Here is a 16,734-nt window from a genome sequence, read left to right on the forward strand (position 1 = left end):
GTTGCTTAAAGTAGCTAGTATGGGATGCTTAGGACTTGGCTGTGCCACAAACACAGCTGCCCTCCAGAATTAAGTATCTCATTCAGGGATTTTAAGTCTTCTCCCTCTGCCTGGAAGTGTCCCTTTTTAAAAATGCAGCCACAGGAGTCAGTCTTTTAAAGTATGGCTGGACAAATAACCTTTACCAATCTCTCTCCACGTAAGAGTTCAGCAGTTAGACCACTGGCCTGAGGATGTCAGTGAGCTGGATTCAACTCCTTCGTGACCAAATGGGAGGAAGGTTGCCAAATCTTGACTTCCCAAACAGTACACCCACCCCCCACCAGCAGGAATCTGACAGGGCCTTAATGGCCCTGACCAGCCTCACCTGGGACCTCCACCCACACACTCTGCCCGTGGACCAGAGCTCCATTTAAGCCCAGGTCTGGGCATTCAGTCCCTGCCTGAGCTGTTTAGTGGGTGGGTGTGTTTTCAGTTTGGTCTCCTGCCTTGTTTCCTGGATGGATCCATGTTGTAGCCCTACTTCCAGCTGTGGTCCTACCTCTTGCCGCTCCTGACTAGATTCCCCTGTCCAAACTCTGCAGCTGATTCATGGTGGATTCAATGGACACTGCACTGTGCTGTGACTGCTCTGCTCAGGTATTGTGAGGCAGTGCTCTGGCTAGTGAGGATAATGCCAGTGCTGTGGTCGCCCTCAGCTCCAGGCTTGTCCTTCCTTGAGCAGCAGTCTTGCTCTTGCTGCTCCCTGAGAGAGTTGTAGCTTCTTGTCCTTCCCAAATGTGGTATTTTAGTCAGGACACTTCCCTCTTGCTCCCTAGAGAATGTCCTCCGGTGGCTAGTCTGGGAGGTCTTGCGTATATATCCTCCTTTGGCCCCCGTTTAATGCACAGTACAACTTCAACAGTTCAGTGTTTGCTTCAAGTACTTTTGAAAAATAAAAATTTACACTGAGGGTCAGCAGTGAGGCTATGTGGCTGTTACAGACCCGGACTGTAACTGGGCTCTGCTCCAGCCAGTTCATCCCAGCTGCCCCCTGCCAGACCCCAGCCTCAGGACCCCTCCAGACCCTGTGCAGCCACGCACCCCGCGGAGCTGACAGTGCCGTCCCCGTGGTACGTCATCCCGGGCGTTATCACCTTCCAAGGCTTTGGGTGTTTAATAGACTCAGTTCTCGCTAGTCTTTATTCAGGGAAGCTGCTTTTCACTCCACAGACAGAGCCTGACGGCAAATGTTTGCGTTTTCACAGACAGTGAATACTGTGCGTCAGGGTACCCGCTGCTTGGATGACTGCCATCCGCGTTTATTCTTCCCCGCAGCACCCAGGCCGCGGAGCTGGTATTCCGTTCCCCAGTTTCTGCTTGAAGTGGTGGATACTCACAGGTGCCCTTCACCCCGGCAACAGCTTGCAGCCTGCCCTCCAGGAGAGCCTCCGTGCGGGCACAGCCCAGCCTGCCCCCTCCGTCTTTACCCCACGTTTGCCCCCCGCAAGGGATGATGAGCAGCCAGCCCAGACGCCGGCGGCCTTCAGAGGACGGCGGCGGCCCTGCGCCCTTTTCCCCGGGCCGCCGCTCCTCACGGCTCCCACTCCCTCCTCAGAGCCGTCCCCCCTTCCCCGCCCCGCGCTCCTCAGCAGCGGAGCGGCGCCGCGCCGGGGAACGGTAGCGTCGCCCTCCCGCTCGCCTCCGCTCCGGCCTCCGTCGGGCGGCGCCCCGAGGGGCAGGCGAAGCCGGCGCGGGGAGGGGTCGCCCTTCCCACCGCCCCGGGAGGAAGTGACATGGCGGCGGCGGGGAGGGAAGGCGAGGGGCGCCCTGTTCTTCCCGGAGCCGCCCGGCGGGTGGAGCCTGGCGGCCCCGCCCGAGCCGGCCGCCTCCCGGCGCGTGCAAACTAGTGGCAGTTGGTGCGGCTCGGCAGCCGCCCCGCCGCCCGCCCGCTCCCGGCGCCTCAGCGCGGCACGCATGCCAAGGCCCGGCGGCGCCAGGTACGTGCTCTTCCCCTGGCGACCGGCGAGCTCCTCAGGTGTACGGCCGCCCTTCTCCAGCCGGCGTGCTGCCCCATTTGGAAAAAAAAAAAAAAAACAACCCCCCAAAAACCTCGACACAACCGTCGCCCCCCCGGCGTGCTGTAGCGGCGAGGCGAGGGGCCGGCAGCCGCCGGCGGGGTGTGCGAGCGAGGCGAGGCGGGGCGGGAGGCGGGCTGCGGACAGAAGTTCCCTGATTTATTCGCCGCCGGGCCGGGTCTCTCCCCCCTTGCCGCCGCCGCCCGGTCCCGTCGCGCCGTTTCTGCCGCGGTCGCCGAGAATTTTCCTGCCGCCCGCGGGCCCCCTTTGTGTGGCGAGCGCGGCCCGCGCCGGGGTTTCCGTGGAAACGGCAGAGCTGCGGCGGCCTTGCCCCGCTGGGCCCCCCCCCGCCCCGCCGCCTCCTCCTCCGCCGGCGGGCGTGGGGCGCTGCCGGCCGGGCCGGGGCGGGGCGGGCGGTCGGTCGGTGGCGGCGGCCCCTTCCACTTTCCTTTCGGTCTTCCCTTCTCGCAGCGGCGGGGCTGGCGCTGTCGGCGGGGGGCGGGTAGGGCGGTTGCTGTGGAAACGGGCGGGTGCGATCGCCGGTTTGCTGCCTCCTGCCCGAAGGCGCTTCTGCATAGCGAGAGGGGCGTAGGGTGCCCCGCTGGCCGGGGGTGCCCGAGGGGAGGTGCGGGTGCACAGGCACAGGTCGTGGTGGCTGGTTTGTTTTTTTTTTTTCCGTGGTGCCTAGAAGTCCGTGAGGGGTGGTTAGGCGGAGGAGAGGGGGGGCCTGCCTCCCTGGTGATGTGTTCACGTGTTGTAGGAGCTCTGCCTTTCATCTGTCTGTGTCTCTTCATCAAGATATTTAAGCCGAATTAAATAATGGCCACAAACTGACTTAAGGCGTGTCGACTGATAGCGTGTGGTGCAGGGAGAACTCCAAGGGGGGTATTGTTTAGCTAGGAAGTAATCCTCTGTAGCATTTATTTCAACAAGTGACCACTCGCTCATATGGCTGAAAAGACAACCAAGAAAAGAGTCTGTCTGAACAATGATGTCACACGGAGACTTCTGGTCTTTGTTACGCATTTCTAAGAGTTGTAAGTATTTCAAGGCCACGTGCAAACATCTAAGAATCATGTATCTTATGCAGGCGCTTGTGTGGGAGAGAGAAACCTTGCTGCTACTTGAAAGCCGAAAATACTTAATAAGAGGTGGAAGGATGCAAGAAACTTTCCAAAAAAAAAAAAAAAAAAAAATCCCCCAAGCATTTCTTTAAAAGCAGTGATGCATCCAGCCCAGGAAGTTGTACTAGGCGATTGTAGCCTCAGCTTGTACTGATAATCACTTCACCCTAAGGGTGAGTTGCAAAAGAATTAAAAGCTGGTGGAGCAGAGAAACTATTGTGGAACAACTTAAGCTGAAATTTGCAGCTTGCTTTCTTCTCTAATTTCTCAGGTGAATGATAAGATTACTGTAGACATACAAATGTCTGTTTATATGATGCCAGGACTACCTCTATATAAAGACTGCGTGGATCACTAGAATATTTGATGTGCTGTAAGTGTTTGCTGTCATTTACTGACCAGCAGCTTTCTCTAGTTGTTGGTATCTGATCTAATGCTGTGTTTTTACAAATGCTATGGATTAAAATGCATTTTGATTCATTTTAGGAATTTGTGTAAATATTATGCATAGCTTTGCTCTTTCGTATTAATGTTTTGCCTAACAATGCCTGAATAAGCTGTATCTAAAAATGAAACTTCAGCCGTGTTTTATGGAAGACAGAGGGACAGGACTCGTGGAAGAATATATAAGAAAGCCTGCAATGAACAGAGAAAATATTGTAAACTGCTGATGGATAAATGTTGCTCTTAAGCAAAGTCGTGTTGTGTTGTTGGCAAGCGCTTAAATAACAGATTTTAGTAAGTGCTTCACAAGAAGCTGTATTGTATTTTAGGAGTGGAGAAGCCGCAGAGAGGTCAGCGCTTGCCCAGAGTCACAGAACAGAGAATGCTGTGCCCAGAGCACGGTAATTAACTGTGTTTCTTAAAACTTGGTAGGTGTCAGTTTGCTGGGGAGGTTGTTTTTTCATTAAGTCTTGCTCTGTCCAGCTTAAATCTAGAGGTGCTGAAGCAGTGTTTGTCATCTCTCTGGAATGAGGCATGCGTTCCTGGAGTGACTGTTGTACATGGTTTACACAGTTTAATGTACTTACTGTACCATAACAGAGAAGAGCTCTGTGGGAGAAGGGTTCTCTTGCAGGTGATGGATGAGAATCCTATGACTGTGCTCTGCCCTGCTGAAAAGAGGTGGTTTATTAGTTTTTGTTGTATAGCCTGATTTTATTGCTGGAAGATGAAGACGGGGAATTAATGCCCCTTGAAACCTCTTCAACGCAGGAAGACACTGTCACAGCCTTTCTGAGGTTAGCAAGAGACTATTCTTGTGTTGCAAACGTGCACTTGTGGCCCTTAGAACTTGTATTAGTAATTTGGTCTTAAATTTTAAAAAGCGGAACGTCCAGTGCCTGATGTAGAACACTTCCCTAATTAGTTGCATCACTACCATGTATGTCTTGATAAGGGAGCAGATGAACAAGAGGGCAACAATGCACTATGTGCACTATGCATGTGCTTTAGTCAGCAAACGCTTTTGCAGCTGTGGGCCTCCCTCATTAGGGAAAATGTTATATGAGTCAAGGCAACTGTCTCCTCAGGTGTGTTTGATTTAGCTGTACTGAATGCAGTGGGCTTTTTTGTAAGGAAACTAGAAATGTGACTGAGAGCAGTACCCTGTATGCTTTGTTGCATTTCAGCACTGGTACGCGACAGCTGACTATGTGTTTTTTTCCCCAAGTGCTTTGTCTGCAGTGGCTTTCCCCAGTGATTCAGTTTCAGGCGTTTGGGAAAGTTTGCCCACCAGTCTGCTGTTTGGTGGTCTTAAGCTCATTCGTATCTGACTGTGTGGCAAGTACCCTGATCACCTCTGACTAATGCTCCTGTGCTGCTCAGAAAGTGCTGACTCACTTCGTTTTCGTACTTTTCCCCTGTCCTCCAACGTGTTGGACGAGAGATATGGTAGGGTGAAGGTAAGGCCAGGGAAAGAGGAAATGGAAATGAATGACAATAACTGTGTGTTGTGGCAAGGATGAAGATGCTGTAAAGACCCCTCTTTGATAATGTGAGATGATGATGATGGCTGTAATGGGTTTCCTGAAAAGGTACATAAACCATGTGTTAGGTACTGGGCAGAGCAGTCAAACAACAGTAGTGAGCCCATATCTGGGAGATGCTGGGTTATGGTACTGCTAGTGGTCTGCTCTTCATTTTGAACTTAAAGCCTTTTTACTTCTATGCCTCCGTTTTCACCTTCAGCCCTTGTGTCTGTCGTGTTATATTCTGCCACAAAGAGCTTAACACTGAAGTAATTTTCTGCTGCTTGCAGAAGGGCTGACCTCGCTTGAGGTTTCTGCTGTAGCATAAATAACAGGAACAGGGAAAGACAATTAACCAGTTCTAGGCTGGAAAGAAGTCAGAGGTAGAGGCTACTGAAAGATGGTTTACTTGCCAGAAGGTTAGAAGCTGCAGGCAGAGACAAGCACACTGATTTCATGTGCATGTGTGACTGTTTATTAACATCTGAAAAATATCTGACATGCACCAGATTTCCTTTTAATCTAACAAAGTTGAATTTCAATCACTTTCTTCCAGCAGGATCCAGGTGAATGAAAAGGGGTTTGCCTGTGCAGATTTAGTTGGCAGATTATGCAAGTTTTTTCACCTGTCAGAAAAAGGGGAAGACCTGACTTAAAACCTGCTGTTAAAGACAGGGAAAGAACATATTTTGGGGAAGTCTATGTGTAGAAATGGCACATGGTTTTTTTTTAATCAATTTCAAGTGACAGCTACTGTGTGAAAGTTAAACTGTGTACTGCTTCTCCCCCAGTCTCCGTATTATCCCTGTCTTCACACATCAGAGTTTGCCTCTTCTTACCATCTTTTTCAGCACTTTGGAAAATACCATTACTACAGATGCTGGTTTGGCAATTCTGGAAGGTCTGGAAGCATGCTGTCTGCAGCAGCCCACACCTCACTTGAATCATAAATGAGGTTTTCCCCCTTCAAGTCACAGGTGGCTTGTCAGGGGTTAACAAGGCTTTAGTTTATTTTATGGTTCTGAGGATGTGTTTAGACAGTGCTGAAACTTGCACAGACACATTTATTTTTTTCCCCTTGATCTAGTATTAGTGAAAATTACCATAAAACAATACAGTAACATCAGTGTTGACAAATCTGCAGATGGTGGGTGGGAGCAGTACTGCTATCTTCCCACAAGAAACAAATGTAAACCAAGTATCCAGAGGATCAACGTAATTGAAAGAAACTAACTGTTCTGTTGACCAATAGTGGTATAGGCGTGATAGGGTTGTAGTTAGGCAGAAAGATAACTAGGAATGTGCTATTCCCAAGTTTATTGAGCCTTCAGTGTGTCACTGTCTGGTTTTTACATGCCTATGCCTGTACCTCTGAGAGCGTGCATAAATACTGCATTTCACCCAAGATGGAGATGGAGAAAAGCTGCATTCTGAATTTAAGCCTTGTAAAACTGTCTGGAATTTATTTGAAGTTAGCAGGACAAATGCTCAAAGCCAGGCTTTTAAAAGAATTTAGGCACCAGAAGTTGTGCAGAGATGTTGTAGAAAATCCAGGTAGATGTAGATGTACCTGATGCTTAATTTATTGCAAAATTTATAAAAATGCTACTAGATTCTTACCAGCATGTTTAGGAACTGTAACATCTGCACATTTGCCATCCAGTAACGTAAATGCTGTAGGATCAAGCACTATCTCTGAATGATTTTGCTGGCAGTTTAAGGTGGGTTTGACTAGCCCTGGCTTTAAGTGCTGAGAATACAAGTTCATTAATTAGTTATATCACATTTGGCTGTTTTTGAGGGATAATGTTTTCCAAACAACAAGGGCTACTGAAGCTTGTTGAGAGATTTCTTTTGGCTTCAACAGGATTTGAATCAGGTCCAAAATGAAACCTCCCTTTATTATTGGATGTGATAAATCCAGTGCCTGTGATAAAGGCTTTTATTCTCTGAAGTTCTCAAATTAAATCAGGCTGTTAGGGGACTGCTGATCAGGGAGAATGAGGTGGCTGAAAGTATTCCGAGTTCATGGTGTAGCAAAACAGTTCTGAACACTTGTGTTTTAGAGGCAGAGGTGAGTGAAAACTGATGTGGGATGGGACTGCTGAAATGTGGGTAAAGCAGTCACCATGTTTATTTGGATTTTTACCTGACGTCTGGATGTCTATTTGTTTTCTGTGTGGGTCAGCTGAGCCTCTCACTGAAGCCGGCATCGTATTTTTTGGAACCATGCCAACCACATCTCAGCTGTAAGACACATGTTTTTCTAAGTATTGGGTGTTACCTCTTTAAGGCAGGAGTTGGTTTTCTTTGAATAATAAATCTGGAAGCTTCCTTGCCACATTCATTCTTAAGTTAAACTATTTTCTACAGAAAGAAGCATTAAAAAATACTTAATAAATAAATATCAATATCCTGTGTATCCCTGTTCTGGTGTGGCTACATCTTGTGAACGCATTGTCATTTCCAATTTTGGGATGTGATTTTCATAAAGGAGAAATTCAGCTACTCTTCAGCGTCATATGATAGAATACAGCCAAATAAAATTAATACTTGGAGGTTAAAAAAAAATCTTGTAAATCTTTTTCTGTTTAACATTTCCTTAGTATTCAAAGAGCATACTAAAGAATGTTATTTCATATTAATTAAAAATATGCAAATGGCATAGCTGAAGGAGGCAGTGTACTGTCATAGAAGATCAAAAAAACTAACAGCTCACTTGGAGTTGTAATCAGGTGGATGGCACTTTTCGTTTCCGGCACTGTTAACATCTTGTGATTTGTACTGGAAGCTTTTGGATCCCCTCACAGACGAGGCCAGCGCTGTTTTACATGCCTGTGATTTGGAAGCAGGGAGGATGCAGTCTGTCCCATGTACCTGCTGCATCTGTGGTAGTGTTGTCAGCAGGACTCACAGCTGCCAAGTGGGAGAATGTGGTTGTCTCCAGCAGGCCATACAGCTGCTCGGAGAGAGACATGGTGTTAAAAGTATTTATACTGGTTTTGGGGGGACAGCAGAATATTTGTTACCAGCCCACAGTCTGGTGGTGGGAATCCCGCTTGTAAACCAGTGGTACTGCCACCATGGTGTTTTTCTCAGCTCAGTGATTTATGCCCTATCTCTGCCACTTTCCAGATCTTTTTTTAAGGTTTTTGCTGCCACAAATTCTGTATTAGTCATTAGTTGCATTTACTGGCTTTCTTAAACAAAAGAACAAAGCCACACAAGTTAGGAATTAGACTTCTAGGAAAAGGCTTAAAGATGCTGCCCAAAACTAGTAAAATGTAAATCACAATTCCAGAAAATATAAAGAAGTCATTTTATGGGAGTGTACTGAGGAAAGAAAATGATCCTTTTCCCGGTGTGGATGATTTTTATCTTCTGATTGTTGTCCTTGAACCATCTAGCAAAGCCTTTAATTCCTTCTTGGACAGGAATAAGAGAGAGATATATGTTTGTGTGCACATGCATACAATACTGTTGGCTTGGTACTAAAGTTTAACTTCTGGTTTATAGTACAGAGCCATCCAAGTTGCTGAATACTTGGTTTTCATTTCTTGAGAAATGGCAAAAGGAAGAGAAAGTAGAGTTCGTTAGATCAGCACATACATCCTGGTTTGAACCATCTCCTATATTTATACCTGTTGCATCATCTGCTGCCACTGAAGGTCCTTGTGGGATGTGTCCATTCCCTCTCTGCTCTCTATATGTGGCCTGTCAGAAGGTGTTGCAAGGGAAACTTGAGCATGGGCAAGAAGGCAAATAAAGGAGGATGAAAAGTACCATTTTGTGTTGAAAGCTGGAGCAGGGGGAACTGACAGGTTGTGGTCTGGAGTTGGCTTTGCCAGGGATTTGCCATGTGACTGTCACAAGCTCTCCAAGAGTGTTGTTCTGAGGTCCCCGTGTGCAAGGTGGGGGCAGCAAGACAGATCTTGGCAGGCTTACTTCACTAGTGACTTCTAAATGGCTGTAGCTTTTTATATGAGAGGGGATGGATAAATCCAGGAAAGAATTGACAAAAATCCACACTGTTTTCTAATCCTATCTATAAAGGGTTTGATTCTGCATATAGAGATGGACTTGCTCGTGCTACGTAGTCTCCTGAGTGGATGTGAAACTTCTCTGCCTGGATACATCTGCTTATGTGTGTTAGTGGTCTGGAAAGCTGTCTGTTGCAGAACTGGAGTTCAGTGATACTTTTGTAGTCTACCTTTGTAACTAACTCATTGTGGGTAAGAATAGGAGGATTAAATATTTAGAGCTTTGAACTAAATGTGTGATCCATGTTTCCTTGTTGTCTAGCATATAAAGCTGGTTTGGATGCAGGGGAAGTATTTTGTCTGTTGAGAGTATAGGCAGTTCCTGTACCTTGTGCTGACCCTTTGCGTTGCTGTGAATGTAATTTACAGTTCTTTAAAACAAGATGAGAGTGATCAGTGTTTGGCAAGCATAAACCATGAGTCTTCATAGGACAGACCTCCTTTCCAAAGCTTATCTCTTATCAAGAGAATGTTTGGAGTCCCAGCACAATTTAAAAAAAAAAAAAAAAAGCAACCCTGGTTTTATACCAGCTCCTGAATAATCCTTTGTCTGCCTTCCTCCCTCCCCCTGTTTCTTTGGGCTCTTCTAAAAGAAATGTTTTTGTAATAACTGCTAGAGAACTCAGTAGCTACTCCTGTGTTGGATCTGTTCCTGAAATGCCCAGTGCAGAGGTGGTCAACCATTGTCCCATGTGCCCTTCTTGCTGGGGAAATACCATCATGCAGGTGGCAACATCCTGCTGTACTGCCCTTGCTGCCTCTGTAGGTAGTTTTTAGTGTGTTAATTTCCCATGCACAGGAGTGATGGTGTGGAACTCACCGTTGAGAGATTTCTCAGAGGCTGTGCATTGAGGACCAATGGCTTAACTAGGCAGGCTCTGATCTCTGTACCTCAAATGTACAGTTGCCTCAGATGGTCCATGACTGTTCTGTATACAATTTCATTTATCATAAACACAAAGGCGTCCATACTTATGTACGTACATACGTATATTTGAGAAGGTTTAGTTTGTTGCAGACATTCAGATTCTGTTATTTGGTAAGCCACCTGTACTTTTGCAGCAAGCCAGATCGTCCAATGAAGTGACTTTGTAGAAACTCATTTGGGGGAGAGGTTTGTTTTTTATAGAGGAGAGTGCCAGATGACAGTAATGTGTGGGCCTGGTTACCTTTGACTAAGCACTTGATGTTGCCTATGAAAGCAAATATTAAATTGGCTACGAGCAAATGATACAGTTGCTTGTCTTAGACTCTTTGCTGTTGTTCACCCCAGTTATTTTTGAGGAACTGTCCAGGTTGCTTATATTTGTGTGACAGTGTAGTCCACATCCTACTTAGATTCTCAGTATACTTTTTTGTAAATTTTTGTTTAGTCCTGCTCCCTTGCTCAGTCCCTAAATTTGACTTGTGTTAGTTATGTTGCCCTTGTTCGCAGTGCAAGTAACTTGTTATATTAATGGACCAAGATAAAGTAAAAGAGGAAACAGAGGGACTCTGGTCCCCAGAACTGAACTCTGGGGCTGAACTCTGATAGACTCCTCCAGGTCTTAAATACCTTAATGCACCTTGCTCTTTTATTTTTCCCAAGAAAATTGCCCATAATTGTGCTTTGGAGATATATATATATATATATATGAATGAATGTATTAAAATACAGAAACTTGGGTGGGAAACAGTTGAAGAGCAACACTTGGCATGCTGGAAAGAAGCAACTTGCCTTCCACTGCTATTTTTGTGAACCTGATGTTCTGCACCTGAGATAACTGCTGTACTTCACCCCAACATATTTTTTGACGATCTCTCTAGGAGCTTGGAACAGAAGTGCTTAACTTCAAGGGGTTTACCCTCTTCAAACAAATGCCTCCCTCAGCATAAAGCCCTGCAGTCCCTAAACACTGCACCTCTGAGGAGTTCTGTATTGCCTTGTGTTTAAGCCCAGCTCGCTACAGCTTGTTCAGCTCCCTCCTCCCTGAATATTTCATGCTTCTGGAAGAAGGAGCAAGACTGAACTGCTTCTCACCAGCACTTGGGCAGCAGCTTCCCATCTTTCTTGCTCCTTCTTAGACTATGCGTGCCTCTCCCAGGCTGCTGTCATCCCCCTTGCCTTGCTGTATAAACACTTTCCTTTCTGCGTGGTAAAGGGACAAGCATCAAGGCTGTCAGGGCTAGCAGCAGCTATGCTGTGCATTTTACCAGCGAAGAATATGCATACACAGATAGAGAACTTGCATCCTGACAGGCATACAGAGTTTGCATAGCTGTCTTGCTCTACATTAGATCACAGCAGGAAGAAAATACAAAAGGGGAAGGGGAAAGCATTATGATATGGTACCCATTTAAAAAACTCCTGGGTTGCTTCCATTTCTTCAGTTTATACTCTGTCATACTAATTATCTCTGTGCTCAATAGAAAATAAATTCAGTTTTATAGCAAGTCTATAAATCAGAAATCCTAAAACTTGCTGGTAGATGGTATTCATTCTTCAGCCAAACTGACTGATCTCTCTTTTGTAGCGGTGTGTGTTACAAAATATGCAGTTCAGGAATGCATGACTCCTCGGGAAAACCTAAAAACATTCTTAAGTTCCCTTAACTTTGGGGGAAGGACTTAAGGTATGCTCAAATTCTTCCCTGATTTGGGACTTTTCTGAGGAGGCGTGGTGGGTTGACCTTGGCTGGCTGCCACGTGCACATGAAACTGCTCCCTTACTCCCCTTCCTCAGCAGGACAGGGGAAGAAAAATCATAGAATCAGAATGGTTTGGGTTGGAAGGGACCTTAAAGATCATCTAGTTCCAACCCCCGTGCCATGGACAGGGACACCTTCCACTAGACCAGGTTGCTCAAAGCCCCATCCAGCCTGGCCTTGAATGCTTGTAGGGATGGGGCATCCACAGCTTCTCTGGGCAACCTGTTCCAGTGCCTCACCACTCTCACAGTAAAGAATTTTTTCCTAATATCTAATCTAAATCTACTCTCAGTTTAAAACTGTTACTCCTCGTCCTATCACTGCACTCCCTGATTAAGAGTCCCTGCCCATCTTTCTTGTAGGCCCCCTGTAGGTACTGGAAGGCTGATATAAGGTCTCCCCGGAGCCTTCTCTTCTCCAGGCTGAACAACCCCAACTCTCTCAGCCTGTCTTCATAGGAGAGGTGCTCCATCCCTCTGATCATCTTCATGGCCCTCCTCTAGACTTGTTCCTACAGGTCCATGTCCTTCTTACGTTGGGGGCCCCAAGAGCTGAACGCAGTACTCCAGGTGGGGTCTCACGAGAGCAGAGTAGAGGGGGAGTGTCACCCCCCTCGACCTGCTAGCCACACTTCTTTTGATGCAGCCCAGGATGTGATTGGCTTTCTTGGCTGTGAGCGCACATTGCCAGGTCATATTCAGTTTTTCATCCACTAATAGCCCCGAGTTTTTCTCTGCAGGGCTGCTCTCAATCCACTCATTGCCTAGCCTGTATTTATGCTTGGGATTACCCTGACCCTTGTGCAGGACCTTACACTTGGCCTTGTTGAACATCATGAGGTTCTCATGGGGCCATCTGTCAAGGTCCCTCTGGATGGCATCCCTTCCCTCTGGTGTGTCGACTGCACCACACAGCTTGGTGTCGTTGGCAAACTTGCTGAGGGTGCACTCAATCCCACTGTCCATATCACTGACAAAGATATTAAATGGCACCGGTCCCAGTACCGACCCCTGAGGAACACCACTCACCACTGGTTTCCACTTGGACATCCTGCTATTGACCGCAACTCTCTGAGCGTGACCATCCAGCCAGTTCCTTATCCACTGAGTGGTCCATCTGTCAAATCCACATTTCCCCAATTTAGAGACAAGGATGTCATGCGGGACAGTGTCAAATGCTTTGCACAAGTCTAGGTAGATGACGTTCATTGCTCTTCCCTTACCCACCAACACTATAACCCTGTCATAGAAGGCCACCAAATTTGTCAGGCATGATTGCCCTTAGTGAAGCCATCTTGGCTGTCACCAGTCACCACCTTATTTTCCATGTGCCTTAGCATAGTTTCCAGGAGGATCTGTTCCATGATCTTGCTGGGCTCAGAGGCGAGACTGACTGGCCTGTAGTTCCCTGGGTCTTCCTTTTTTCCCTTTTTAAAAATGGGGTTATGTTTCCCCTTTTCCAGTCAGTGGGAACTTGCCTGGACCGCCACGACTTCTCAAATATGATGGATAGTGGCTTAGCCACTTCATCCGCCAGTTCCCAAAGGACCCATGGATGCATCTCATCAGATCCCATGGACTTGTGCACCTTCAGGTTCCTTAGATGGTCTTGAACCTGATCTTCTCCTGCAGTGGGTGGTTTTTCATTCTCCCAGTGCCTTCCTTTGCCTCCTGCGACTTGGGCGGTGTGGTTGGAGCACTTGCCAGTGAAGGCTGAGGCAAAAAAGTCGTTGATTACCTTCACATCCCAGGTAACCAGGTCTCCCGTTTCCTTCTGGAGAGGGCCTACGTTTTCCCTGGTCTTCCTTTTATCACCAACATATCTACAGAAGCTTTTCTTGTTGCCTTTGATGTCCCTGGCCAGATTTAATCCTATCAGGGCTATAGCTTTCCTAAGCTGATACCTGGTTAAGATGAAAGAGCTCGTTAAGTTGAGATAAGGACAGGGAGATGGCTCACCAGTTACCATCATGGGCAAAACAGACTCTACTTCAGGAAGATTAATTTAATTTATTGCCAACTGATAACAGAGCAGGGCCGTGAAAAACAGGGACAAAACTAAAACCACGTTCTCCCCTAGCCCTTTCTTCTTCCCAGGCTCAACTTGACTCCTGATTCTTCTACCTCCTCCCTGCCCCTTGCCACACCCCCAGTGGTGCAGGGGAATGGGGAATAGGGACTGCAGTCAGTCCATAACAGTTCCTCTCTGCTGATCCTTCTTCCTCATGCTGTTCCCCTTCTCCTGCTGGGGTCCTTCCCCCAGGGTGTTGTCCTTCAGGAACAGACTGCTCCAGCCTGGGTCCCCCATGGGCTGGAGCTCCTGCCCGAAAACCTGCTCCTGAATGGATCGTCCATGAGCTACAGGGGAACAGCCTGCTTCACCATGGTCTTCACTGTGGGCTGCAGGAGAATCTCTGCTCCAGTGTAGATTTGGGTTTTTTGGGGGGCTTTTTTTTGTTTGTTTGTTTTGGTTTTTTGTGGTGGTTTTTTTTTTTTTTTTTGCATGGCATGTACCGATATAGTCTCCTTGAAGGCAAATACATCCATGGACACAACCTCACTTTTGCTAACTTCTGATGCTCACTGATAGAAAGAGAAGAGCACAAGGGCTTCCTGTGACTTGCCTTGCATATATATTTCATATACAGAAGCATCGTTAAAATGGACTCTTGATACGAAATTCAGTGCTGCTGCCTGTGCTGTTCTGATGGCAACTAAAATTCACGTAGAGGTACTACTGAACGTGCTGTAATCTGACCTGAGCGTATTTTCATAGTCTTGGTCTCTGTAACTCATCCAAGATCTGGTTTAGATGAGAAAATGCAAGAATGGGCATCATCATCATCATATGCCTGGTTGTTCTTAACTTGCAGCAGAGCATTTAAGGACTTTATCAAAGAGTAGACATGAGTGAAAACCTTTGCATTGGCTTGAAACGTGCTGTTCTGAAAATAACCGTGTATAGTGCTGTCTTGCATCTAAGTATGGAAAGTATTAGCTTAGTCCAGATGCTGTCAGATAGGTACCATGTTGCTTTCCACACTCCAAGGACTCTGTTTACTACATAAACTTTGGACAATGTGGGTGGGAGTTGTTTGCATCATTCTTGTGCTTTCTGTAAAAATGCAAACAGTTGCGTTCTTACAAGATCACTATTTGTAGTCTCAAAACTCTTACAGACTTTGAGGTATGAAATAGCATTGTTAATTGACCACAGCCTCTGCCACAAGAGAGGTGTTCACCTTGCACATCACTGGTGTAATGTTGCCTTTTCTTCTATGTCCTCCTGGTCAGTTATTCTAAGCAGAAGGAAATGCTGAGAGTAGTTGAAGTAGAAAACACAGTGGATCTTGCTGAAGAATGAAACTTGGGAGGAAAAGAGGTAGAATGAATAGTTGTGGAATTTGCTTTTAAATCTGATCCTGTGATCTCTTAGTCACATGAATAGGTGCTTGTTGACTTGCTCCCTAGACAGATGTTTGAGGTTTGAGTCTTTTGTTCTATATCCAAAGGAAAACTGTTATTAAAGAATGTCCCTATCTGGTTTCGATGCTCTGGCTGGCTGTTTTCTCCTAATTCATTTTAAGGGGTGTTTGATAGAAGAGAGTTTCTTGGCAGCTCTTAGATCTTAATAGCTTCTGAGAAAATGCATTGATTGGCCCTTTTGTTTTCAAAAGATTGCTGTAATTTTCAGTCATTATCTATAAGGAAATCAGTGTAATTTATTAAACCAGCATCATGGATTAAGAATTAAAGACCTGATTCTTTATCACTTAAACTGGTGTTACGCTGATGTTACCCACGAGGAACTTCAGTAAGACAAAGAGCAAGCGGAAGAAGTTCCTATGAACTCTTAAAAAGCAAGCTTCTAGACCTCTTTCATAAGCTCAGAATTGATTCCTGAAAATGAATTTCTACTTTTTTGTTGCTCGTACCAAGAATAAATTGCACTTCTTGGAGTTTGGGTAATGAAAACAGTCCAAAAAGTATCATATTAAAAAAATCTTCTAAGAATGAGCTTATGCCGGAGAAACAGAACACTTAGCTAGCACTCTGTGTACAATGTTTGGGTTGCAAATTTTGTAGGGAAAACAGCTTGCATTTAATCAGAAAAGAAAATTCATCTCTGTAGACTCCCTGCTTTTCAGAAAAGCAAAATTTAAGCAGTGGTTCTAATTTCTTGTTCCTTTTACAAGCAAGTTAGGTTAGATGCATTTCAGTGGTACTGCTTAAGTAGACTGCGTTTGCCTTTAAAACATGTCTTAGAAGCTTTACAGAATTGAAATTTGATGACTGAGCTATGAAAGCAAGGAATAAATTACTTGCAAACATTCCATTGTGGCTTCATAAAATTGTAAGACAGTATTATGTTTTATCAGGGTCATCTCATCTTTGTTTATTTTAATTCTGTGAAGTTTTGTTTTAAAGACCCAGTATGAAGTAAATGGTTCACATAAACATAACATTTTAACCCAGTTTGACTACTATTACAATGAAAAAAAATAAATTGGTGCACTAATGTTCTGATGAATTCTTCTAGTCACAAAGTCTGTCGATCAACTGCTTAGTACAGTAGATTTCTGTTGATTATATCAAATAGTGAATTTTCAGGTCTCCACTGTAAGTAGACGGTGCTTTAATCTTATTTTATATATGGATTTTTTTTGACCCAGTCCCTTATTGATCTCTGGGAATTACATTAGATTAGAGTGATTCTGTGGCATGGAATTAAACAGGCCAGCTAGCACAAAAAACTTTTGATCAGTTTTAGCCAAGGACGGTAGGATAAACCTAGTCATCGGGGTTTTGGACACTGCACAGTCTTTTAAGCCACCCACTTAGAAGTAATCGGTTGCT

General features: G+C 45.8%; 1 protein-coding gene across 2 annotated transcripts in view; it reads left to right on the forward strand.

Moving 5' to 3' along the window:
- Positions 1-1,771: 1,771 nt before the first annotated feature.
- AGPAT4 (1-acylglycerol-3-phosphate O-acyltransferase 4) overlaps positions 1,772-16,734 on the forward strand; it is a 76,966-nt gene continuing 62,003 nt past the window's right edge. Inside the window, exon 1 of one of the 2 annotated variants that reach the window (XM_069786900.1) lies at positions 1,772-1,979. Coding sequence is in view for 1 of the 2 variants with exons in the window: in XM_069786898.1 (XP_069642999.1) it covers positions 1,957-1,979 (23 nt within the window). In the remaining variant the exon portion in view is untranslated. The remainder of the gene's footprint in view (positions 1,980-16,734) is intronic. The other variant, XM_069786898.1, reaches the window with a different exon arrangement.

This window comes from Haliaeetus albicilla, chromosome 7 (assembly GCF_947461875.1).
Source record: "Haliaeetus albicilla chromosome 7, bHalAlb1.1, whole genome shotgun sequence".
Lineage (NCBI taxonomy): Eukaryota > Metazoa > Chordata > Aves > Accipitriformes > Accipitridae > Haliaeetus > Haliaeetus albicilla.